Raw genomic sequence first — 25707 nt, 5'->3', positions numbered from 1 at the left:
ATTTGGTCTTATCCTCACGCCAACAACAGGAAAGGTACCTAGAGATCTGGGAGCCCTGGAACTCTTTTCTGACTTCAGAGGAGGGGGGAATTCTCTTATAAACTGAAGTGAATTAGGAGATCTGAAAAGGACAGGGCATAAAATGTGTATATAGGGTCGACCTCCCGACATGGGGTTTGATTGATGGGGGGGGGGGGGTATTTTTTTTTTTGGGTGGTTTTGCTTAGGTTGCGGTAGGGGGACTTTAGTGGGGGGAAGATACTAGATAGGAGATGCTTGTTTTAAGGAGTAGCCAGTCTTAAGGGAACACCTGACCGTAGGAAACAGTAAGGGAGGTAATATGTTTAATAAGTTAAGGTTTAAATGTGGAAGACCATATTATGAATCCCTATATTTTTTATGTTTTATTTAGGGGTTTGGAATATATGTTAACGGTATATTAACCTCCCTGGCGGTATGATTCTTTCAGAAAAAACATGCTGAAAGCGGTACCATTATTTGCAAGGAAATTTGGCGTTTTATATTGTAGGCCTGTAATTTTTAGAAATAACTCACTTAAATCTGACCAAACAAGATTCTAATAGGCATCCCGGGTATGACATTTTTTTAAAAACCAAATTATAAATTATAATATAATAAATAACTATAAATAATTATAACAAATAATAATATTATTATAATAAAAATTATTCAATAATGTAATCAAAATCACTGAAATTTGCTCAGTTGCAGAATTGTCGTTGTCATAATTTTTTTTTTTTTATGACGAATTTCCCCACAAATCGCTATCGCACAATTCTGCAAGTGATTATAATTTATTATCGCTGTTTTCTAGCTGCTCTAAAACTATTTTTGACATAAAGGGACACTTTTGGTTGCTATGGACAATCTACAGTTTGCAGGGAGAAAAAAAGGTTTTTATTATATAAAATGACATGCAGGACACTGGGCAGACCACTAGGGACAAGGGGGGTGTGTATTTTTTACATACAGTACTGTAATCTATAAGATTACAGTATACTGTATGTAATGTGTTTGTTTACTTTTTGAATTTGGCGCCGTTCTCCGTCCCCGTGCGTCGTAACGTCGCAGGGAACGGAGATCGGCGGCACAGGAGGACGCTGTGTGAATCGAGCGAGGTCCCGCTCGCTCACACAGCGCGGTGGCATCGCTGGATCCAGGGACAAGGTAAGTAAACACTCCCTGTACATCCAGCGAGGCAAGCCCGAGTCTGACTCGGGGTTACCGATTTTAGCCCAAAAATCTCACCCCGAGTCAGACTCGGGAACACCGCTCAGGAGGTTAAGATGTAACATCTGTGACTGGTGTAAACATGTATTTGCCTATCTATTGGAAAATAAAAAGAATGTTAAAACTAAAAAAATAAAATAAAAAAAATAATAATACCTCTATCATGTCCTTTATTTTACCTGCTCAGGTATTCCTGAGTCTGGCTCGGGGTGAAATTTCAGTACCATTAGCGGTATCCCCAAGCTAGACTCGGGATCGCATTGCAGGATCCAGGCATAGTTACTTACCTTGTCCCCTGGATCCTGCGATGTCTCCCCACTGTGTGAGCAAGCTGTCTCCTTGCTCGAATTCACACAGTGCCCAAGTACCGCCGAGCTCCGTTCCCTGCGACGTTACAACGCACGGGGCGGAGATCGGCGCCAAATTCAAAAAAGCTAAAACACACAATACATACAGTATACTGTAATCTTACAGATTACAGTACTGTATAAAATAATTACACATCCCCTTTGTCCCTAGTGGTCTGTCCAGTGTCCTGCATGCAGTTTTATATACTGGTAATAGTTTTTTTCTGCCTGGAAACTGGAAATTGTCCATAGCAACCAAAAAGTGTCCCTTTATGTCAAAAGTGGTTTTAGACCAGCTAGAAAACAGTGATAATAAATTAGAATCACTTGCAGAATTGAGCGATAGCTTTTCAGACACTGAAAGTAATGACAGCGACAATTCTGCAACTGAGCAAATTTCTGTGTTTTTAATTTGATTACATTATTGAATAATTTTAATTATTATTATATTATTATTTGTTATAATTATTTATAGTTATTTATTATATTATAATTTATGATTTTGTGTTTCAAACGTCATCATACCCGGGATGTCTACTAGACTCTTGTTTGGACAGATTTAAGTGAGGCCTCGTACACACGACAGAGATTCTCGGCAGAATTCGCCGAGAAACTCGGTCAAAACCCGGATTCTGCCGAGAATCTCTGTCGTCTGTACAGTTTTGGCTCGATGGAGCCGCCGAGGAGCTCGACGAGAAAATAGAGAACATGTTCTCTATTTTCTCGTTGGCCGCGTTGTTCTATAGGAGAAGGCGGCCCGCCGAGCTCCTCGGCGGCTTCATCCCAAAACGAGACGAGGAACTCGACGTGCCAAGCACGTCGAGTTCCTCTGTCGTGTGTACGGGGCCTCAGTTATTCCTAAGAATTACAGGCCTACAATGTAAAACACCAAATTTCCATGCAAAACAATTGTAACGCTTTCAGCACCAAAAATCGGACAGAATCATACCACCAGGGGGGTTAATGCAGCGCATGAAAAGCGCAAATCATCTCTCACCAAACTTTTACTAACACAAGGATCAGCAAAAGCAGCCCAAAGGGTGGCGCCATTGGAATGGAACTTCCCCTTTATAGTGACGTTGTACGTGTTGTACGTCACCGTGCTTTGGACGGGCGGACATTTGTCTGAGCATGTGTATGCAAGGCAGGCTGAGAGGAATTCTGTCGGGAAAACCGTTGTTTTTTATCCAACGGAAAAATCGGTCGTGTGTACTAGGCCAGTGTTTCTCAACTCCAGTCCTCAAGGTGCCCCAACAGGTCATGTTTTCAGGCTTTCCATTATTTTGCACAGGTGGTTTGATCAGCTTCACTGCCTTAGAGCCGGTTCACACTGGGGCGACTCGTCAGACGACGCAGCCGTCTGACAAGTCGCGTCCCATTCTAGTGAATAGAACCGTTCTAATAGGAGCGACGCAAGTCGCTCCGACTTAGAAAAAGGTTCTTGTACGACTTCGGGGGCGACTCAGGGCGACCTGCATTGACTTCTATACAGAAATCGTTTTGCAAGTCGCCTTGGAAGTCGTCTTCAGGTCGCCTGGCCGAGTCGCCCCCGAAGTCGTGCCGCCCCAGTGTGAACCGGCTCTTAGTAATTATAACAGCCCTTTAATCTGAAGAAAATCCTAAAAACAAGAGTTGTTGGGGCGCCTTGAGCACTGGAGTTGAGAAACACTGTACTAGGCTACATACATGCCTGTATAAATAAGCTACCCACAAAATTCCATATATTGCCAGCCCAGTACCCTTTAAATAATAATACCTCTATCAGGTGTTTTTTTAAACAATAGATTTATCTAGTATTCTAGTTCACAAAAATATGAGACAATCTGAATTGAATTTAGCAAGCAGAAGAATTGTTGGACCTGGTAGCAGAAGTCCATCAATCCCCTGAGGTGCACATAGCATAGGTTAAGAACACATAGTATGGTTGATGGGCACAGATAAAAGGTCTGTAAGGATTTCAGGTACAGGATTGCATACTGATTGCTCTCCCATTCAGAGAAGTGTAGGTATGCGTTTTAATTGGATTTATTCAGCGATTTAGAAATCAAAGGATTCTGCATTAATTAGGCTGGAGTGTTTCTTTAAATCTGCAAAAAGATTTGCCCCATTAAACCTTTTAGTTGTTTGTGCCCACTCACATGTGAAAGTGTCAGCTAATCCCATGTTCTAATCACACCTGGCAAAGGTATTGTTTCTTTAAGGCAATCTTCTTTACATGTGCAGTGATGTGCAGCAATGGGAAACTTTACGAAAATAAACTGAATAAGATTTAAACTTATATTCATCAAGAAACAAGAGTAAAATTGTCCCCGTTCTGGGTGAGGAGAGTGCGTCATCAGAGACAATGAAGCCACTCCAGTCTGACCCCACCAACTGTTCATGCACTTCCCAAGCTTCTTCTAGTGCTTGTAAGGAATGTGTTCTTTGTGGAATTTCAATGACCTTCATGAAAGAGGAGAAAGAAGGGAGGGGATTTCGTTAGAGCACTGCTTGACTCAAATAATCAGCCTTTGACATCAAAATTCTGTATACTGTGTATATTATCCTTTTATGTAGATTTATTAAGAATATCATTGTATAACCCTAATTTTATAAGATAATATTTTTTTATATTGGCTCCTAAAATGAAATGCTGGTACCCGTACGGTTATTATCTGATCAGAAAACTGATCTAGTTGTCTTGCGGTAACCTCTGTGCATACATAATTGCTGTCTGTGTGGCAACATACATGGCATGTTATAAAGAGATTGTAGAAAGGTCAGTGAACATCTGTTGTGTGCTGTTACCCTGGCAGTTTTCAATTCTTCTTATGAATGGATCCTATTTTATTGGATTTGGCTGTAGTAGGTGACAGGCAAATCATTTGTATAAGTGGCTTTACTGTATTTCCGATATCCATAGCTTTTCTTAAAGTGTTACTAAACCCTGGACCCCCACATTCACTGTATTTGGTCTCCTACAGTACACAGAACATGGAAATGCCATTATCTTAGTAAATATAAACTGCTAAATTCCTTTAATCATCAGCAGTATATAGCAGTCTTGTGACTTCTATCAGTGTCTGGTTAAAGCTTGTAGGAGGAGTTTTCATTCTCCCCTGATTGTCCTATGAGGGAGGACCCCTGATCCTCTGTCTAGACAGTTCTGATTGGCCCTGTGCTTATCGCATGCACTCTCACAATTCTCTAGCAGTACACACCAAACTGAGCATGTGCAGCTTGCCCCCAAGGCTCTGTTCTATTGGCAGATAGATTGGGGACAGTGGACGAAGGGGATGTTAAAGCGGAGTTCCACCTAAAAATGGAACTTCCGCTTAATCCACTCCTTGCCCCCTTACATGCCACATTTGGCATGTAATTTTTTTGGGGGGGGAGTGGGGGCTTCAGGAGAAGTGGGACTTCCTGTCCCACTTCCTCCTTCAGCCAAGGGGCTGGTAAGGCGATTAGCTTAATCGCCTTATTGCAGCCCCTCCCTGTAGGCGAGCGTCTGTCCAATCGGACGGCGCCGCTCGCGCATGCGCAGTGCCGCTCGCGCATGCGCAGTGGGTGCCCGGCCGTGAAGCCGAAAGCTGTCACTGCCGGGTGCCCACACTAGGAATAAAGACACCGGCCGGCGAGGGGGGGCGAGGAGCGGAGCCCAGGCCAGCGCGTCGCTGGAACCGTGGAGCAGGTAAGTGTCTGTTTATTAAAAGCCAGCAGCTACACTTTTTGTAGCTGCTGACTTTTAATAAACTTAAAAAAAGGCTGGAACACCCCTTTAAGAGAAAACAGGATCAAACAACCTTTCAACAAAATGCACAGGATTAACCCCTTTGTTTCCACAGTAAGTATAACAAGAATTCTTTACTGCATATAAAGACTGATTCTACTGTTGTGGATTTAGTAACAATTTCAGCATTCTTAGTATATCTGGCCAATTTCATTTCCATAAAAAAAACACACCCAACCTGTCATGTACAGTATATCTGCATTTAGCATTATGTTTGATTTTCTTTAAATTTTGATGAGTTATTTGGTTGACCTGGAGTGTAGTAGTGCCTCTTATGTATGAAAGGCTAAGAAACTTGAATTCCTTATTGTGTGTACTGATGGTACTCACTGTAACACTCTTATTACAAGTAAACCATACGTATTGGGTAATATAGCAAAAAGAACAACAATGAGACTTTTACAGGTACTGTAAAAATGAATCAACAAAGATCTCATAAAATCCATATGTTTATTAGGCCCCTTTCACACTGGGGCGTGAGGTGTGGTGGCGGTATAGCGCCGCTATTTTTAGCGGCGCTATACCGTCGGAATTGCGGCGTATTCGTCCGCGGTGTCCCATTGTTTTCAATGGGAAGGAGTGGTGGAGGAGCGGTAAACACTCCGCTCCTTCACCGCTCCAAAGATGTGGCTAGCAGGACTTTTGGAGCGGTCCCGCCAGCACATCGCCTCAGTGTGAAATCACTCGCTTTCACACTGAGACTGCAGGGCAGGAGTTTTTCAGGCAGTATTTAGGCGCTATTTTTAGCACTAAACCGCCTGAAAAGCTCCTCAGTGTGAAAGGGGTCTTAATGATACATTAAAATTACCATGCTTTAAAGTAAAAGGTTGGCACCTATATTCACATCATGTTGCTACAAAGTCCACTCTACAACCCCATCATACAGCCTAATGACAGTACCCAATTCATATGAGTCCAATTTCCTTCATGGTGCACATTGATGGGGTCAAAGTAGAATCTCAATGTGTTTTGTGGGCATAAAGGTCCACTTCTTCAGAAAACCTTAAAGCGGAGTTCCACCCATTTAAAAGTCAGAATCTACAAAAAGTATAGCTGCTGACTTTTAATAATCAGACCCTCGCCTGTCCCAGGTTACAGCAATGCGGGCGCATAAAGCCTCGCTCCTCTCCCCCTCCTCTCCACCGTGCCGGAATTCTAACTGTGGGTGCCCACGATGCAATCTTCTGAGACCTGAGACGTGTCCCAGAAGATTTCAAGGAGGGAGGGGGAAGAGGTGAACTTCTTTCTTGCGCCCCGGTGCCAGGGGAGGAAGTGGGAGCTGGGTGCCTGTAAAAACCGGGTACCCGCTCTCCTCCCAAAAAAATGACATGCCAAATGGTGCATGTCAGGGGGTCACCAGCACTTAAAGCGGAAGTTCCATTTTTGGGTGGAACTCCGCTTTAAGGACAGAAATCTATGAAGTATGTAAGTACCTAATTACAATCCTAATTATTGCATTCATATACAGCCACACAAGCAGATCAGTCACATATATAAACAATAAAGTATATATTCAAATGGTCAACGCCCCTTTCCCATTGAGGCGATTTTTTTTAACGCCAAAGCACCTGAAAAATGCCCCAGTGTGAAAGGGGTCTTAGTGGAGCTTTACCAGCGTTTTTCAGGCGCTGGCAGTGTGAAAGGGCTCTGAAAGCACTTGGGCTTTCACATTGGGATTGCAGATGAAGCTTCTTTCAGGCGCTTTACAGGCACTTTTTTTAATGCCAAAGCGCCTGAAAAATGCCCCAGTGTGAAGGGGGTCTTAGTGTCGCAGCGAATTACAGAAATGGTTTAAAACTAGTGGAATTATTTATTTCTGGAAAGATCAGTAGCCCTTAAAAAATGGATCGATTGTATTTCAACTTGTAAAAACTTTGTAGCCCAGTTCCCTCCTTGAGGGTTTGGATGTACTCTAATGCCTCGTACACACGATTGCGATTTCTGACAAGAAAAACATGTTTTTTTTTTTCAGCAGGAAAACGGCTGAAATTTGTCTTGCATACACATGGTCACACTAATCTTGGCTGAAATTCTGACCGTCAAGAACACGGTGATGTACAACACGTACGACGAGCCGAGATCAATGAAGTTCAATAGGCAGTTCGGCTCTTCTGCTTGATTCTGAGCATGCACGTTTTTTGCGTGCGTCATAATTGCCTACAGACGAACGCTATTGCTGATAGGAATTTTTCATGTCACGAAAATTGAGATCTTGCTCTCAATCTTTTCTTGGAAGGAAAACTGACAGAAAAAGTGTAATGGAGCATACACACAGTTGGTTTTCCTGACAAAAACCTCACATCGAACTTTTCCTGTCACGAAAACCGATCGTGTGTACGAGGCATTAGGCAACAAACTTGATACCGGAGGACTATAACCATGCTATTAGGCCTATTGGCGAAATAAGATTGACAGTTTTTAATGGAAGAAGTGCAGTTTTAAATTCTTCATCACAGTTCTGTTTTTATCTGTACAAGCTTGACTCTCGGGGTCGTTCTTCTATACAGTTCCTTGTGAAAGTATTCAGCCACCTTGAACTTTGCGATCTTTTGCCACATTTTAGGCTTCAAACATAAAGATATAAAACTGTAATTTTTTTTGAAGAATCAACAACAAGTGGGACACAACCATGAAGTGGAACGAAAATTTTTGGATATTTCAAACTTTTTTAACAAATAAAAAACTGAAAAATTGGGCGTGCAAAATTATTCAGCCCCTTTACTTTCAGTGCAGCAAACTCTCTTCAGAAGTTCAGTGAGGATCTCTGAATGATCCAATGTTGACCTAAATGACTAATGATGATAAATAGAATCCACCTGTGTAATCAAGTCTCCGTATAAATGCACATGCACTGTGATAGTCTCAGAGGTCCGTTTAAAGCACAGAGAGCATCATGAAGAACAAGGAACACACCAGGCAGGTCCGAGATACTGTTGTGGAGAAGTTTAAAACCAGATTTGGATACAAAAAGATTTCCAAAGCTTAAACATCCCAAGGAGCACTGTGCAAGCGATAATATTGAAATGGAAGGAGTATCAGACCACTGCAAATCTACGAAGACCTGGCCGTCCCTCTAAACTTTCAGCTCATACAAGGAGATCAGAGATGCAGCCAAGAGGCCCATGATCACTCTGGATGAACTGCAGAGATCTACAGCTGAGATGGGAGACTCTGTCCATAGGACAACAATCAGTCCTATACTGCACAAATCTGGTCTTTATGGAAGAGTGGCAAGAAGAAAGCCATTTCTTAAAGATATCCATAAAAAGTGTTGTTTAAAGTTTGCCACAAGCCACCTGGGAGACACACCAAACATGTGGAAGAAGATGCTTTGGTCAGATGAAACCAAAATCAAACTTTTTGGCAACAATGCAAAACGTTATGTTTGGCGTAAAAGCAACACAGCTCATCACCCTGAACACACCATCCCCACTGTCAAACATGGTGGTGGCAGCATCATGGTTTGGGCCTGCTTTTCTTCAGCAGGGACAGGGAAGATGGTTAAAATTGATGGGAAGATGGATGAAGCCAAATACAGGACCATTCTGGAAGAAAACCTGATGAAGTCTGCAAAAGACCTGAGACTGGGACGGAGATTTGTATTCCAACAAGACAATGATCCAAAACATAAAGCAAAATCTACAATGGAATGGTTCACAAATAAACATATCCAGGTGTTAGAATGGCCAAGTCAAAGTCCAGACCTGAATCCAATCGAGAATCTGAGGAAAGAACTGAAAACTGCTGTTCACAAACGCTCTCCATCCAACCTCACTGAGCTCGAGCTGTTTTGCAAGGAGGAATGGGCAAAAATTTCTGTCTCTCGATGTGCAAAACTGATAGAGACATACCCCAAGCGACTTACAGCTGTAATCGCAGCAAAAGGTGGCGCTACAAAGTATTAACTTAACCACTTAGGCCCCGGACCATATTGCTGCCTAAAGACCCAAGACCCGTTCTTCAGCTCCGGGGAGCGATCGCGACGGAGCTGCTAAAAACATATAGCCGCGCCGTCGTCCCGGATCGCTCCCCAAGCGGACCCGACCTCCGCATGTACCGGGGGGGGGGGGCCCGATCGGACCCCCCACCCACGTCTAGCAGAGGACGTACAGGTACGTACATGTGCCTGTCCGTGCCATTCTGCTGACGTATATGTACATGAGGAGGTCGGGAAGTGGTTAAGGGGGCTGAATAATTTTGCACGCCCAATTTTTCAGTTTTTTATTTGTTAACAAAATGTTTGAAATATCCAATAAATTTAGTTCCACTTTCATGATTGTGTCCCACTTGTTGATTCTTCAAAAAAAATTACAGTTTTATATCTTTATGTTTGAAGCCTGAAATGTGGCAAAAGGTCACAAAGTTCAAGGGGCCCGAATACTTTCGCAAGGCACTGTATATAATTGCAGAATAGTCAGCTTTAAATGGACTAACCTTGAGGTCTGTCACCAACAAATACCAATAGCTGTGTATTATCTGTCCGATTTAGCTACTGTATGTTGTCTAGAAAGGTGTGCGATGACTGTAATTGTCTTTGGCTGTATATTTTAATTGAAAAGCAAGGATTTCCAAGGTTTTTTTTTTGTTTTTTTTTGTCCAAAACTAGTATAGAGACACTCATGGGTCTTGCAGAGGAGATAAAATAGCAGCATTTTTATTGTCAACATTTCAATGAAGCTCAAGACATTGAACATCCTGCTCACATTTTCAACAAAGTGTGGAATCCTTCCTCAGAGATTTTGGTCCTTATTGACAAGATAGCATCACACAGTTGCTGCAGATCCATGCTGCAAATCTGCCATTCCACCACATCTCAAAGGTGCTTTATTGGATTAAGGTGACTGTGGAGGCCATTGGTGTACAGGGAACTCATTGTCATATTCAAGAAACCAGTTTGAGATGATTTGAGCTTTGTGACATGGTGCATGCTGCTGGAAGTAGCCACCAGAAGATGGTACACTGTAGTCATAAAAGGATGCACATGGTCAGCAATAATATTCAGGTAGACTGTGGCATTTAAGCAATGCTCAATTGGTATGGAGCTTAAAGTGTGGCAAGAAAATATCCCCCACACCATTACACCACCAGCCTAAACTTTATTTAAATGCTTTTATTCAAGGGGAATTCCTCATCTCCCTGTTGATCCTCTTGTTCCAAGTATATATCAAAATCTATCATGTCAATCCCATTCTTTCATACATTTTTTCTCTAGTAAAGCAACTAAGTCCTTCAAAGACCTAAAGTCTTAATTCTTGTATTATAACCAACTGTTGGATAATAAATTGAGTCCAGCTGAAATGTTTTCTGCCAAGTTTGTCCAGTAAGATCTCAGGTACTCTTCATGTGATTTTGCTGATGTTCGCGAGTTTGGATGACCGTCACCTAGTTCTTATGCTTGTGAATTGTTTATGACTTCATGAATGTGAATTTGTATGGATGCTAATTGGTTACAACTTATAAATGGTAACCATATGTTTTCTGCCTCTCTAGACCTGTATCTGATGCACTGGCCTGATGCTAATCTTCCTGGTAAGAGTGCCCGGGAGGCCCGAGCAGAGACATGGAAAGCTCTGGAGGAATTGTATGACAGAGGTGAGAGATTAATTGATTTTTCCCCACTGTTTTTTTCCCATAACAGAAAAAAACCTGGCACCGTATGTATGCCTTATGTTGCTTGCACAAAAAGTAGATGTATCAGCAGGGGGAATAACACATCTGTTAAGATGGCATATGGCTTTCTAAGAGCTAACTGGCACAACTGACTACTCAACCTGAGAAAGGAGCAGATGGATAAGTCTACCTTTTGTAATAAATATAAATGTAATATTGCTGCTTTTAGCCCATTGATTGAGTTGCAGGAGCCATAAAATGTTGCTTTATTCATAGAACATACCGTATTTATCGGGGTATAGCGTGCTCCTGCGTATAGCGCGCACCCCTAAATTTGTCCAGAAATTCCTGTGAAAAAAAGATTTTTGTACTTACAGTTTGGTGTCTTGCACGGCATCCATCGGCGGCCTCGTCGGGTCCGGCGTCCGTCTGCGGCTTCGGGTGTCCTCTTCGTCGGGTCCGGCGTCCTTCTGCGGCATCCTCCTCGCTCATTTCCCGCTTTCCCGCCCGCCGAGTTTGAATACTGCGCCGGCATATACCGAGCGCAGTACACTCGCGTATAGTCGGCAATGCTCGCGCTGATGTCCTGGACGTACAGGACGTGAGCGCGAGTGTAGCCGAGACTGCCCGACTATACACGAGTGTACTGCGCTCGGTATATGTTGGCGCAGTATTCAAACTCGGTGCGGGAAAGCGGGTATCGGCGTATATCGCGCACCCACGATTTTGCCCTGATTTTCAGGGCAAAATAGTGCGTGGTATACGCCGATAAATACGGTACTTTTAGTCCACTGTCAGAAAGCTTGTGTACAGAGGTGAAATAAACGAAAACAAAGTTTCACTTAGAAATACTTTAACTGAGCTCCTCTTGGGTGACCACTGACAAACAAGCTATTGAGCAAGTGTTTAAAAGCATATGTAGCGCTTGGTTGCTACTAGTAACTAACATCCACCATATCACCCTGCTGTCAGACCTCCATTTATCACTTCAGAGACAATGAACAGTCATTTGCATTGTTTTGTTTTTGTTTATTGGGGATATATAACTTGGTTGGGGGAAAGGAAATATGGGATGCCCACTTTACCTGCCCGACACCCCCCCCCCCCCCCCAGTGAGTTGTTACCTCAGCTTGTATGGGAGGCCCACCCCCTGCCAATACCAAGTGGGGATTGGTCAGGGCTCCTCACATGAGCTGCCTGTCACTCCAGCCCTGGCCCTGCCCCTCTTCCAGAACAATCTTCCTGGAAGCAGGGGAAGCGCCCAAGTACTGAAGCACAGGTGGTCACACCCACTGCTACACTAACCACTCCCTGCCCCCAGATCAAAACAAGCAGGCCTAGCCTCTGAAGCATAGGCCTGCCTAAATTGACCTGCACTGACAGTTCTTACCTCACAAACCTACCTACGGTAGAGGGTGCTACACATACATATCTAAAGGGATAGAGGATGCCATATTTGAAGTAACCACTGACTTCCACTTCACTCTTCATAAAGGCCAAACATTTGTAAAAACATAATATAAATGAATCACCTATTAGCCTAACTTGCATTTATTTTTTACAACCTGCTTGGAAATACAAATCAGTGCGAGTGCAGACTTACAAGATAGTAGGTTGCCTTCATTGCCATGCACCCTTCTGTGCCCAAAACAGGATAGTTTATACTAAATGCTGGGAAATACATGTCAGTACACGTGGGTGAGGGGAACACCAGACGGAAATCTAGTACTGGCTTTCTTTGCAAATCATTTCATCAAACTTGCAGTGAAAAAGTATTCATACACCTTGAAATTTTCCACATTTTGTCATGTTACAATCAAAAACCTAAATGTATTTTATGTAGCAGTATGCTAGTGTGGTCAGGTCAGTGTATGCAGGTCAGTGTAGTCAGGTCAGTGTAGTCAGGTCAGGTCAGTGTAGTCAGGTCAGTGTGGTCAGGTCAGGTCAGTGTAGTCAGGTCAGTGTAGTCAGGTCAGGTCAGTGTAGTCAGGTCAGGTCAGTGTGGTCAGGTCAGTGTATGCAGGTCAGGTCAGTGTGGTCAGGTCAGTGTAGTCAGGTCAGGTCAGTGTAGTGTATGCAGGTCTGGTCAGTGTAGTCAGGTCAGTGTAGTCTGGTCAGGTCAGTGTAGTCAGGTCAGTGTAGTCAGGTCAGTGTAGTGTATGCAGGTCTGGTCAGTGTAGTCAGGTCAGGTCAGTGTAGTCAGGTCAGGTCAGTGTAGTCAGGTCAGTGATTGTGTATGTAGGTCAGGTCAGTGTATGCAATGCAGGTCAGGTCAGTGTAGTGTATGCAGGTCAGGTCAGTGTATGCAATGCAGGTCAGTGTAGTGTATGCAGGTCAGTGTAGTCAGGTCAGTGTAGTGTATGCAGGTCAGGTCAGTATAGTCAGGTCAGGTCAGTGTAGTCAGGTCAGTGTGGTCAGGTCAGTGTGGTCGGGTCAGTGTGTGTAGTCAGGTTAGTGTGGTCGGGTCAGGTTAGTCAGGTCAGTGTAGTGTATGCAGGTCAGGTCAGTGTATGCAGGTCAGGTCAGTGATTGTGTATGCAGGTCAGGTCAGTGTATGCAATGCAGGTCAGGTCAGTGTAGTCAGGTCAGGTCAGTGTAGTCAGGTCAGTGTGGTCAGGTCAGTGTGGTCAGGTCAGTGTGGTCAGGTCAGTGCAGTCAGGTCAGTGTGGTCAGGTCAGTGTGGTCAGGTTAGTGTAGTCAAGTCAGGTCAGGTCAGTGTAGTTAGGTCAGGTCAGTGTAGTCCGGTCAGTGATTGTGTATGCAGGTCAGTGTATGCAATGCAGGTCAGGTCAGTGTAGTCAGGTCAGGTCAGTGTAGTCAGGTCAGGTCAGTGTAGTCAGGTCAGTGATTGTGTATGCAGGTCAGTGTATGCAATGCAGGTCCGGTCAGTGTAGTGTATGCAGGTCAGGTCAGTGTATGCAATGCAGGTCAGTGTAGTCAGGTCAGTGTAGTCAGGTCAGTGTAGTGTATGCAGGTCAGGTCAGTGTAGTCAGGATAGGTCAGTGTTAGTGTATGCAGGTTATGTCAGTGTACAACTTGAAAATGGAGGTTTACAACCTCTTTAATTTTTTTGCATTATTATTTATTCCCTGCCCACTTGCTGCCTGCCTATCCAATGAGAATGCTTTACAGGCTATCAAGGGCACTGTCATTAGATGGGTGATGGTAGTGGGTGGATGGGCCTCAAGCCTAAACTGGAGCAAATCATGGTCTCACAAGCCAGGAATTTTAGTTTCAGATATTCAGAAGAGAAGAGGAACCCAAAAATTACCCCCCCCCCCTGTCACATAAGGAGCGTCACAAGTTGCCGAAAGAAGCCGAACGTCGAGATGGCGCCTGCGCACCGACGTTCGGCTACTTTCGGGAACTCGTGACGCTCCTTATGCGACGGGGGGGGGGGGGGTAGTTTTTGTCATCACGTCAATCACTAACTGCTGCATAGGAACGCCCACTCCCGCGGGATTCACTACCCGGAAGCCGGGTAAGAAAATAGCTATACGAGGTATGTACAGCAAAAAAAAAAAAACGCCATACCGTCAATGTCGGAAGTGAGCTCAATGTAATGTTAGAAAATTGTTTTTAGGGTGAACCCCTGCTTTAACCACTTCCATACTGGGCCAATTCTGGCACTCCTCTCCTACATGCAAAAATCATAATTACTCAGAACCCCCAAACTCTATATATATTTTTTTAAGCAGACACGCTAGGGAATAAAATGGTAGTCATTGCAACTTTTTATCTCGCACGGTAATTGCGCAATCATTTTTCAAACAGTTTTTTTTTTGGAAAAAAAAATGTTTCATGAATTAAAAATCTCCATAGGCGATACTTAATTCTTTTTTTACAGGTTACCAGTTTAGAGTTACAGAGAAGGTCTAGTGCTAAAATTATTGCTGGCACTCTAACGCATGCGGCAATATCTCACATGTGGTTTGGACAGCGTTTACATATGTGGACGGGACTACTGGGGACAGGGGCGTTTAAATTTTTTTTTTTATTATTTTACTTAATTTTTTTTTTTTGTTACACTTTTTTTAAAAAGGGCTGTGCTAGTGAGATAAGCAGTTTGATACAAAAAGTACTGTTTGCCCATGACCGCTTCCCATCATTGATATGATGTGGTAATATTTTCACTGTCCTCAGGGACATAGCAAGGAATGCAGGAGAAGATTGGCCTTCATCATGGATAGATGTAGCTTGAACACACACATTTTTAATCATATGATATTGCACTAACTGGCAGTTCATTTACAGAGGTGGCATGTTTGTGGTATGGATGTCTTCAACAGGAAGCACTGACACCTGTTCAGCCTTGAGGAACTGTACATTAAATACAGGATTGAAAAGTGAGAAGCGAATGTGTGCAGACAGAAAACAGGTATTGAAAAATTATGATTTTCAGTATATAAATATAACAAGGTGCCCAAAGGAAGATTAAACTTCTTAGAAGAGTTTATGGTCTGAAAGTGTCAGACCATAGTCTGGTGAGCTTTTTATATTAAGGTTACTCTAGAGAAAAAATTGCTTGTATATAGGCTATATTTCGCACCCTGACCCGATGTTTGTACAGCGATCTCCCCTGCTGAGCTATTCTGAAAGAGGGACGGCCCCTCCGCCAGAACACTCTGGTTGGATGATGATCAGGTCATGAGCCTTCAACCGAAGATGGCCAAATGACATTTGGCCCGTGTGTATTAGGCTTAAAGCGGTGGTTCACCCACACTAACAACATTTTAGCATTAAATTAGGCATAGTAGCGCGAGCTACAGTATGCCTGTATTGATTTTTTAGCCCGGTACTCACTGTGCAATCCTCTATAGAAGATTCCGACTCCCCGCGGGGAATGGGCGTTCCTATCAAGAGGGAGGATGATTGACGGCTGGCTATGGCACGTCACGCTCCCCGAAGATAGCCGGAACAGGTCTCGGCTCTTCACGGCGCTATACGACGCATGCGCAAAGACTATGCACAGGCGCCGTGAAGCGCCAAGTCCTATTTCGGCTATTTCCGGAGAAGCGTGACGTGCCATAGCCGGCCGTCAATCATCCTCCCTCTTGATAGGAATGCCCATTCCCCGCGGGGAGTCGGAATCTTCTATAGAGGATTGCACAGTGAGTACCGGGCTAAAAAAATCAATACAGGCATACTGTAGCTCGCGCTACTATGCCTAATTTAATGCTATAAAAAAAAAAAATGTTTCATTAGGGTGAACCACCGCTTTAAGTCTGAAAAGGTGTCCCCCGAGAGCACAGTAGTACAGACTCCACATCAAAAATATATAGTACATGTATAGTGACCGTGGATTAGCTGTAACCACTTAGTAGTATACTCAAAAAACACTGTGTAAAAATTTAAAAGAAAAAGATGAGAATAGTGCCCTTATTCCATTATGTGCCATAAAGTAATATACTCAAAGAATGAATATGATGAGTATCCAATGAGACATACAAATACATAAATGTGAATAAAAGTCCAACTAAAGCTCAATGGTAGGAGTCAGTTCATATAAAGGTAAAAATCTCATAGGGATAACTTGAAAAAACAGACCAAACATCAATCCAAACTTTGACTGTTAAGCCTCGTACTAGGGATGAGCTTCGTGTTCGAGTCAAACCCATGTTCGACTCGAACATCGTATGTTCGATCGTTCGTCGAATAACGAACGTTATGGGCCGTTCGCGCCAAATTCGAGTGGCGTGTTACGGCCCATGATTCACTGCAGCATCGCAGTGCATTGCTGGCTGATGATTTGCCAAGCATGCACTATGACCCGCATGCTTGGCCAATCACAGCTTGCAAAAAACGGAGAGCCATAATTGGCCAAAGACAATTTTTTAGTCCGCAGCCCCAAGGTATGACCGGTTCCAGCAACCATCGCCAGCGTCTGTTTTACATGGAGCAGAAATACCTAGGGACAAGATCAGACTTGGACACCTTTCACACCAAAAATCCTCTGGCTTACTGGGTCTTGAGGATGGATCACTGGCCATCCACTCTGGTCAATCAACGGCCAGACTAAGCGGAGAAGAGGAGGGGGCGCGCGCAGCAGGATGCATAGGATGCATTAAGGTGGAAAAACGTGAACCTTTACTACCCCTTTAATGTCTTTAGTACTTTCTTAAAGCGGGGGTTCACCCTAAAAACAAATTTCTAACATTAGAGCCAGCATACTAAGGACATTTACTGTATGCTGGTCTTTTTTTTTTTACCTTACATACCGTTATATTCTGATTTTGTCCAGGTCTTCCGGGTTCTGATGACAGCGGGACTGGGCGTTCCTATCCCTGCCTCAGGGTTCTGATGACTGCGGGACTGGGCGTTCCTATCCTTGGATTACATGATTGACAGCTTGTGAAACAGTTCCCCTGTCGCACAACGCGCATCACCAGATTTCCGGAAATAGCCGAGCTGCGAGTCGGCACTATACGGCGCCTGCGCAGTCAGCTCTACACGGCGGGCGCAGGCGCCGTATAGTGCCGACTCGCAGCTCGGCTATTTCTGGAAATCTGGTGACGCGCGTTGTGCGACAGGGGAACTGTTTCACAAGCCGTCAATCATGTAATCCAAGCATAGGAACGCCCAGTCCCGCAGTCATCAGAACTCGGAAGCCCTGGACAAAATCTGAATATAACGGTATGTAAGGAGAAAAAAAATAAATGACCTGCATACAGTAAATGTCCTTAGTATGCTGGATGTAATGTTAAAAAAAATTTGGGGGTGAACCCCCGCTTTAATCACTGGAACCTGGAACAAGTGTGCAGATAAGGATTCTGGCCCAGATTCACGTAGACTAGCGGCGGCGTAACGTATCGTAGATACGTTACACCGCCGCAAGTTTTCATCGCAAGTGCCTGATTCACAAAGCACTTGCGATGAAAACTACGCCGGCGGCCTCCGGCGTAAGCCCGCGTAATTTAAATTGGCGTGTGCCATTTAAATTAGGCGCGCTCCCGCTCCAGACCTACTGCGCATGCTCCGTTTCGGAATTCCCGCCGTGCTTTGCGCGCAGTGACGTCATTTTTTCGAACGGCGACGCGCCTAGCGTAATGTCGTATTCCCGGACGGCTTACGCAAACGACGTTAATTTTTAAATTTCGAGGCGGGAACGACGGCCATACTTTAACATGGGCTGTGTAAAGTTAAGGCACCCAAAACGACGACTAAATTTGCGACGGGAAACTAGACTAGCGGCGACGTAGCGAACGCGAAAATCCGTTGTGGATCGCCGTAACTCCTAATTTGCATACCCGACGCTGGTTTACGACGCGAACTCCCCCCAGCGGCGGCCGCGGTACTGCATCCTAAGATCCGACAGTGTAAAACAATTACACCTGTCGGATCTTAGGGATATCTATGCGTAACTGATTCTATGAATCAGTCACATAGATACTCTGAGAGATACCACGGAGTATCTGAGATACTCCGTCGTATCTCCGCTGTGAATCTGGCCCTCTGACTTTAGTTGTTCATGCTTGTTTTAGGTTAGTGACTCAGTATTTCCAGGCATTAAAAAAAAAAAAAAACAACAATACATATTTATGATCTTGTACACATGCACACTATTTCTTATTTTAATATTTTTTAAAAGGCACAGCATTGACTGTTTAAAACAAAGTAATTAAAATAAAATGTTGAGTCATCTGCAGTCTAGTGAGATTGCTCTGAGATAGATTACAAGTAAAGGAATAGGCTATTGTGAATTGTTACATTATTTAAAGTATATACAATGTTAATTTCCAGGAATTCATCTCCTTTGTGAAAAGTGAAGGCACACTATGGGGTTGACTTACTAAAGAGAAAACAGACTGTGCACTTTACAAGTGGAGTTGCACTCTACAAAGTTGCTCCAGTGTTTAGTAAATGAGATGAAGCTGTACTGACTTCCATCATCCTAATTAAGTGCAAGCAAAAAAGCTTTAAAAATGCAGTACTAACAGACTGACTCAAGACTGCACTGTTAACTCTTTTGTATGAAGGCCAGAAGTTCAGGGAAGCAGCACTGATTGAACAGGGGCCAACAGCATTGAAAATGATGGGGTAAGAATTTTGGAGGTTTATTAAAAAGGACATGAACTGCGGAAGCTGTGCCCAAAAATCAAGCAGAGACCAAAGAGCTAGCCACTAGTATTTTTTATAATCTCTCTGCAGCTGGTCTTTACCACAATACTGGCTTGCCATTCCTTGTTCCACACTTTCCTTCTATGTGTAGGAGGCAAGCTGGGCTTTGCCTTCTCACATGATAGATGCCCCCTTATGACAGGGCATGAGTGGAGTGATATTCAATAAACAGTAGGAGATGTGAAAAGTACACAGAATGAATGGAGCAGAAGTAGAGAGATTCTTCCACTGTTACTTCAGGTACAGTTTCCTCTCCAGCAAGGAGAACAACAAGAAACACATTAATGACATTACCAAATTCCACTCCAGTTATTGAGAAGTCAGCAGTCAGAGACACAGTGACATAGATGATCTTGCACTGCAGATATACAGATGTAAAGCTGTTGGCATAGGATAGCCTAGCCAATGAAAGGTTACTGCTGTTTTTCATGAGGCATTCAAGAAAATTCCAGAGTATGGCTTAGGACTATTAACATTTAAAGATGTTCCCTATAAGAAATTAACTTTTTGAGTTCAGGCCCATTTTAAAGAGGAAGTAAACCCTCTATTAAAAAAAAAAAAAAACCTGCAAGACAAAGGCATAATGAGCTAGTATGCATAGCATACTAGCTCATTATGAATTACTTACCTGAGAAGGAAGCCCCCTCATCGGTCCTCGGACACCTCCTCTGTCGCCGCCATGATTCCCAGGAGTGACTTCCGGGTATTGCTGCTCTGGGGCTGTGACTGGCCGGAGCAGCGATGACGTCACTCCCATGCATGCCGTAGACATCGGTGCCGTCTTTCTTGTAAATATCTCCTTAACTGTGTAGGTTAAGGAGATATTTCTTGCACCTACAGGTAAGCCTTAATCTAGGCTTACCTGTAGGTCAAAGTGGTCTGTAAGGGTTCACAACTACTTTAAGGCGCATCCTGGATGGCTGGGCAATCTTCTGGGACCTGTGACTTGTCCTTCTTGTGACCTGTCATAAATTAGGTACCCGCTCCCCCCCCCCCAAAAAAAAATGACATGCCAAATGTGGTATGTCGGGGGGTCAGGATTCCTTAAAGTGGAAGTTTGGTGAAACTCTACTTTAAGAGAGGAGTATGGCCAATGCTTTTTTTCTACCTTTTCATGTTGGTCACGGGAGTGTAATTATTTCTGCACTCCTGTGACCCAGATAAAGCCCGCTGTCGGCTGATGTCACAGAGCCGGTCCAGGCTCTGCAGGGATTCCGACAATGGGGTAGATTCACATACCTTTTGTGGCGGCGTATCTCCAGATACGCCGCCGTAATTTGAATTCCGCGCCCGCGTAGCGTTACGCCGATTCTCAAAGGCAGTTACGCTGAAAAAATAGGCTTCCTCCACCGATGTAACTTGATTGCGGCGGCGTAGAATTGTGTGCAATATAACTTTGGCCGCTAGGGGCTCTTTCGTTGTTGTCGGCGTAGAATATGCTAATTTCCTAGATACGCCGATTCACAAACGTACGTGCGCCCGGCATTCGTTTTTTACGTCGTTTGCGTTAAGGCTTTTTCGGCGTAACGTTGCTCCTGCTATTAGGAGGCGCAGCCAATGTTAAGTATGGACATCGTTCCCGCTTTGAAGTTTGAATTTTTTACGTCGTTTGCGTAAGTCTTTCGCGAATAGGGCTGGACGTAATTTACGTTCACGTCTAAACCAATGCGTCGTTGCGCCGTACTTGGAAGCAATGCACACTAAATTTAAATAAAACACGCCCCCCTTCCACATTTGAATTACGCGCACTTACGCCGGCCCCTTTTACGCTACGCCGCCGCGACTTACGGAGCAAGTGCTTTGTGAATACAGCACTTGCTCCTGTAAGTTACGGCGGCGTAGCGTAAATACGAAACGCTGCACCGCCGTAACTATGCACGCACGTACGTGAATCTACCCCACTAATGCTGGGATCCACTCAGATGCCTAACTAGCAGCTAGCTCAGTCTCTCAGCATGATGTTGAGAGCTTGAGTCAGCCTCTCCCGCCCCCTCCACAGCCCAGCACTCCAGTGAGCCTGGGGGGACAGAGCAGTGGTTACTGACAGTCACTACTCTCTGCTCTGTGACTGCTGATCGCTCAGTTCTTGGTCTTAGAGCCAACAGAGGACAGCTGCAGAGTCAGATCGATGATGCGGCCATATAGATGAGTATGTGTGTTTTTTTTGTTTTTTTTTTATATCTTGCACTTCTCCTATTATTTTATTTCATAAATGTGCTTAATTTAGTATACTGAAAATATTTAGATCTAGAGTGGACAAGCAGAGTTGTGGGGCAAGAAGTTAAAGTATGGCATGGACCAAAGTGTAGCATAAAAATTGTTCTGGGTTTTGAGAATTAAAGAAAACTGATTCCTCAAAGGGACAGTGTAGAAGCAAGTGGAGAATAGCACTAGCAGTACAGAATCAACCAGAGTGACGTATAAGTAGTGTAAGAGAGACCAGAGAGCTGCAGGAGGGATCGGAAAGAACCATAAGCAGTGCAGGAGGCATCAGAAAGAAGTATGAGCAGTGCAGGAGGGACCAAGAGAGGTGTAAGCAGTGCAGGTGGGTTCAGAAAGAAGTATAAGCAGTGCAGGACGGATCATAGAGAAGCACAAGCAGTGCAGGAGGGATCATAGAGAAGCACAAGCAGTGCAGGAGGGATCATAGAGAAGCACAAGCAGTGCAGGAGGGATCAGAAAGAAGTATTAGCAGCACAGGAGGGATCATGGAGACGCACAAGCAGTGCAGGAGGGATCAGAAAGAAGTATTAGCAGTGCAGGAGGGATCAGAGAGAAGTATTAGCAGTGCAGGAGGGATCATGGAGAAGCACAATCAGTGCAGGAGGGATCATGGAGACGCACAAGCAGTGCAGGAGGGATCAGAAAGAAGTATTAGCAGTGCAGGAGGGATCAGAGAGAAGTATTAGCAGTGCAGGAGGGATCATGGAGAAGCACAATCAGTGCAGGAGGGATCATGGAGAAGCACAAGCAGTGCAGGAGGGATCAGAGAGAAGTATTGGCAGTGCAGGAGGGATCATGGAGAAGCACAATCAGTGCAGGAGGGATCATGGAGAAGCACAAGCAGTGCTGGAGGGATCAGAGAGAAGTATTAGCAGTGCAGGAGGGATCATGGAGGAGCACAGACAGTGCAGGAGGGATCATGGAGAAATACCTCATCTCAGAGCCTTGCTGATGGGCACTGATAGGTGGCATTGATGGGCACTGATAGGTGGCATTGATAGACAGCACTGATAACCAGCACTGATGGACTCTTGAGAGGCAGCATTGATGAGCACTGATAGGCAGCACTGATGGACACTGATAGGCAGCATTGATGGGCACTGATAGGCGCCTTAATGAGCACTGATAGGTGGCACTGATAGGCGCATTGATGAGCACTGATAGATGGCATTGATGGGCCCTGCTAGGCAGCACTGATGGGCACTGATAGGTGACATTGATGAGCACTGATAGGTGGCACTGATGGGGCTGCACTGAATCAGGACACTGATAATCAGAGCCCTGATTGCCAGTGAAAACAATCTACTAACAGTCTTGCTGGTTAACAGCTCTTCTTTCCTCACACATACACAGCGTGGGAAGAAAAAAATGCAGATAAATGGCAAGTCTGTTTACACGTGATCATCTGATCACATGGTAAAGGGCTGCTGATCTGTAATCAGCTGTGTCACAGAGCGTGCTGGATGCACGCCCCAGGCAGCATGTGGGAGGCAGGGTTTTGGGAGGATGTCCATGGACGCCCTCCCAGAACTGGAAGCCCAGGATTCGGATGTAAGGGGTGGGGGGGGGGGGGGTCAGGGGATCCTCCATGGTTTCTTGCTCCGGGGCCCTGAGGGTTCTATTTACTGTATGCCTCTGATGATCTATATACTGTATATAAATCGAGACCCAAAACTGCATGATACAGTATTTGTTTTTATATGTTGATTTTTTGTAAGAAAGTCCAATAGATATGGATTGAAATGTGCTAACATCATACATAAAGAGTACTGTTGTTCCTCTACCAGGAGTCTGCCGCTCAATTGGTGTCAGCAACTTTCTCATCCATCACTTGGAACAGCTGAAAGAAGACTGTGATATGGCTCCCCACCTAAACCAGGTATGTTAACTAGAAGAAAGCAATGTACTCACATTTTATATTATTAGAACAATAATGCTCTATAAATGGCAGATATTTAAAGTGGATGTAAACCCGATTTTGGGCTGGGCACATATATCTGCAGTATTTTGTTATCTCTTTTCAATGAGCCAAGTCTTGTAGCTCTCTACTGAACGGTTCCTCTGTTATCAGCCTGAGAACTCCTGACATATTTTTTGACTTTTTAGACAAAAGCAGCCTGAATCTTTTGTTGAAGTAGGTTGCTAAAATATATTAGCAGAGAGCAGCTCCTATTACAAAACAGCTCTGCGAGTCTCTTTCTATGATAAGAGGGGGTGTGTGCCTTTTCTCCAATCAGCAATGTTATCTATCTTGGCTGTATGCCCAGACATCACACTCTGTGTTAACCAGGAAGAGAACATTTCCTAACACATCTCAACTTTCTAAATGTGAACACAGTAGATATACATATACAACCTATGTAGGGAGATTTGGTTCATCTCTGTGTATCATCTGAGGCTGTTCACTTCACTGGGTGTATGGAGGGTTTACATCCACTTTAAGTTGAAAGGCTGATAAGAAAATGAAGGGCGAGATTCAGGTACATGATTTGACGGCGTATCTCCAGATACGCCGTCGTATCTCTGAGTTGCGGCGTCGTATCTAAGCGCCTGATTCATAGAATCAGTTACGCATAGATTTCCCTAAGATTCGACCGGCGTAAGTGTCTTACATGTCGTATCTTAGGCTGCATATTTACGCTGGCCGCTAGGTGGCGCTTCCGTATATTTACGTGAGGAATATGCAAATAAGGTAGTTACGCCGATTCAGAAACGTACGTACGTCCGCCCGGCGAAATTTTTTACGTCGTTTACGTTAGGCTTTTTCCGGCGTAAAGTTACCCCTGCTATATGAGGTGTATCTTATGTTAAGTATGGACGTCGTTCCCGCGTCGAATTTTGAAAATTTTACGTCGTTTGCGTAAGTCGTTTGCGAATAGGGCTGGGCGTAATTTACGTTCACGCCGAAAGCAATGACGATTTCCGGCGGAATTTCGAGCATGCGCACTGGGATTCTTTGACGAACGGCGCGGGGTCACCATTCATTTAAATAAAACACGCTCACATCATCCCCATTTGAATTAGGCGGGCTTATGTCGGCCTACATACGTTACGCCGCCGTAACTTAGGGAGCAAGTTCTTTCTGAATTCGGAACTTGCGCCCTAATTTACGGCGCCGTAACGTATCTGAGATACCTTACGCCCGCAGAAAGATACGCTTATCTTTCTAAATCTAGCCCTAAGTATTTATACAAAAATCAATGTATATAGGATTGTAAAGTTACTGTAAGGGTAATATGAAACATTCAATTTTCAGGCACCATGATTCATATAGAGCAAGTGACTCATTTTCATATCAGTTGGAATAATGTACTTATTGCCATAAAATATAAGGATTCTGAAAGTATCAAAGGCAGTAATATGAAGCATTATTCAAGCTGAGTGCTTTTAACCTGGTGATGGAATTCCAGGATGACCCTAAATTAGCTCCTTTCTCTTCACAGTACTCACATTTCAGTGGAAATCAAAGTATTTTTTTTTATTAGTTGATCTTTATGGTTAACAACGTGTAATATAATAATAATAATAACTAAAAAATCCCAGCATCTAGACATCCAACCTATGTTTGCTTTTTGAAGTTTGAGTAACATCATTAAAATCTAATATTAATAATGATAATAATAATGCTAACAATATGATTATATAAACATGTATTTCTTTGAATGCACAGGTCTCTAAATTTAAAGCGGTATTAAACCCAAAGGCAAACATTTATTATGTTGCAGCATACCACTTCTTAGATGTGATGGGTGCATTGATTTTCATTTAGGCTTTCTTTTTTCTGGTGATTCAGCCAGTAAGTCTGCTGTTTTTTAAAAGAACAATGAATGTATCAGTTACAGAGATGAGACAAACCACTTACTAGTAGATGGGGTGCTTTCAATCATCAGTTTTTATTTATTTATTTATGTAAAACCTTTATCCCAAGAGGCAACATTGCTGTAACTGCTTATAAAGTATTACCTGGAGTTTGGTTTGAATGTGTTAGTGAATTTTCCCGATGGGAAAACTGGTCGTGTGTACGAGGCATAAAACTGATCCACCCACCACATCCAATGTATGGTGAGCTGCAATATATATATATTATATTTTTTACATTTTTGCCTTTGGGTTTAAGACCACTTTAAACAAATACAAGCAGTTACTAGCAACTGAATCACTACATAAACTTTACTATGAGTAAAAGATCTTACTTAAAGATGAAGTATAGCCAAAGCTATTTTGAATCACAGAAGTGCGCTAAAGCCCGCTGTTGGCTGACGTCACAGGGCTGGTCCAGGTTCTGAAAAGATATTGTCGATATCCACCCAAATGCCTGGACCATCAGCTGTCTCAGCCTCTCAATGAGCCTCTGAGAGCTTGAGCCAGCTGCTTCCACCCCTTGCATAG

At 43.8% G+C, this 25707-nt stretch overlaps 1 protein-coding gene across 5 annotated transcripts in view; it reads left to right on the top strand.

Annotated features, from left to right (window-relative positions):
• Window positions 1–25707, top strand: part of LOC120945616 (glyoxal reductase-like) — a 206597-nt gene that overhangs the window by 87135 nt on the left and 93755 nt on the right. For all 5 annotated transcript variants that reach the window (XM_040359926.1, XM_040359927.1, XM_040359923.1 and 2 more), the window contains exons 4-5: window positions 10858–10959; window positions 23106–23197. In XM_040359926.1, the coding sequence (XP_040215860.1) occupies window positions 10858–10959; window positions 23106–23197 (194 nt within the window). The remainder of the gene's footprint in view (window positions 1–10857; window positions 10960–23105; window positions 23198–25707) is intronic.

The sequence above is a fragment of the Rana temporaria genome, chromosome 7 (assembly GCF_905171775.1).
Source record: "Rana temporaria chromosome 7, aRanTem1.1, whole genome shotgun sequence".
Lineage (NCBI taxonomy): Eukaryota > Metazoa > Chordata > Amphibia > Anura > Ranidae > Rana > Rana temporaria.
This window is presented reverse-complemented; position numbering and strand designations above follow the sequence as displayed.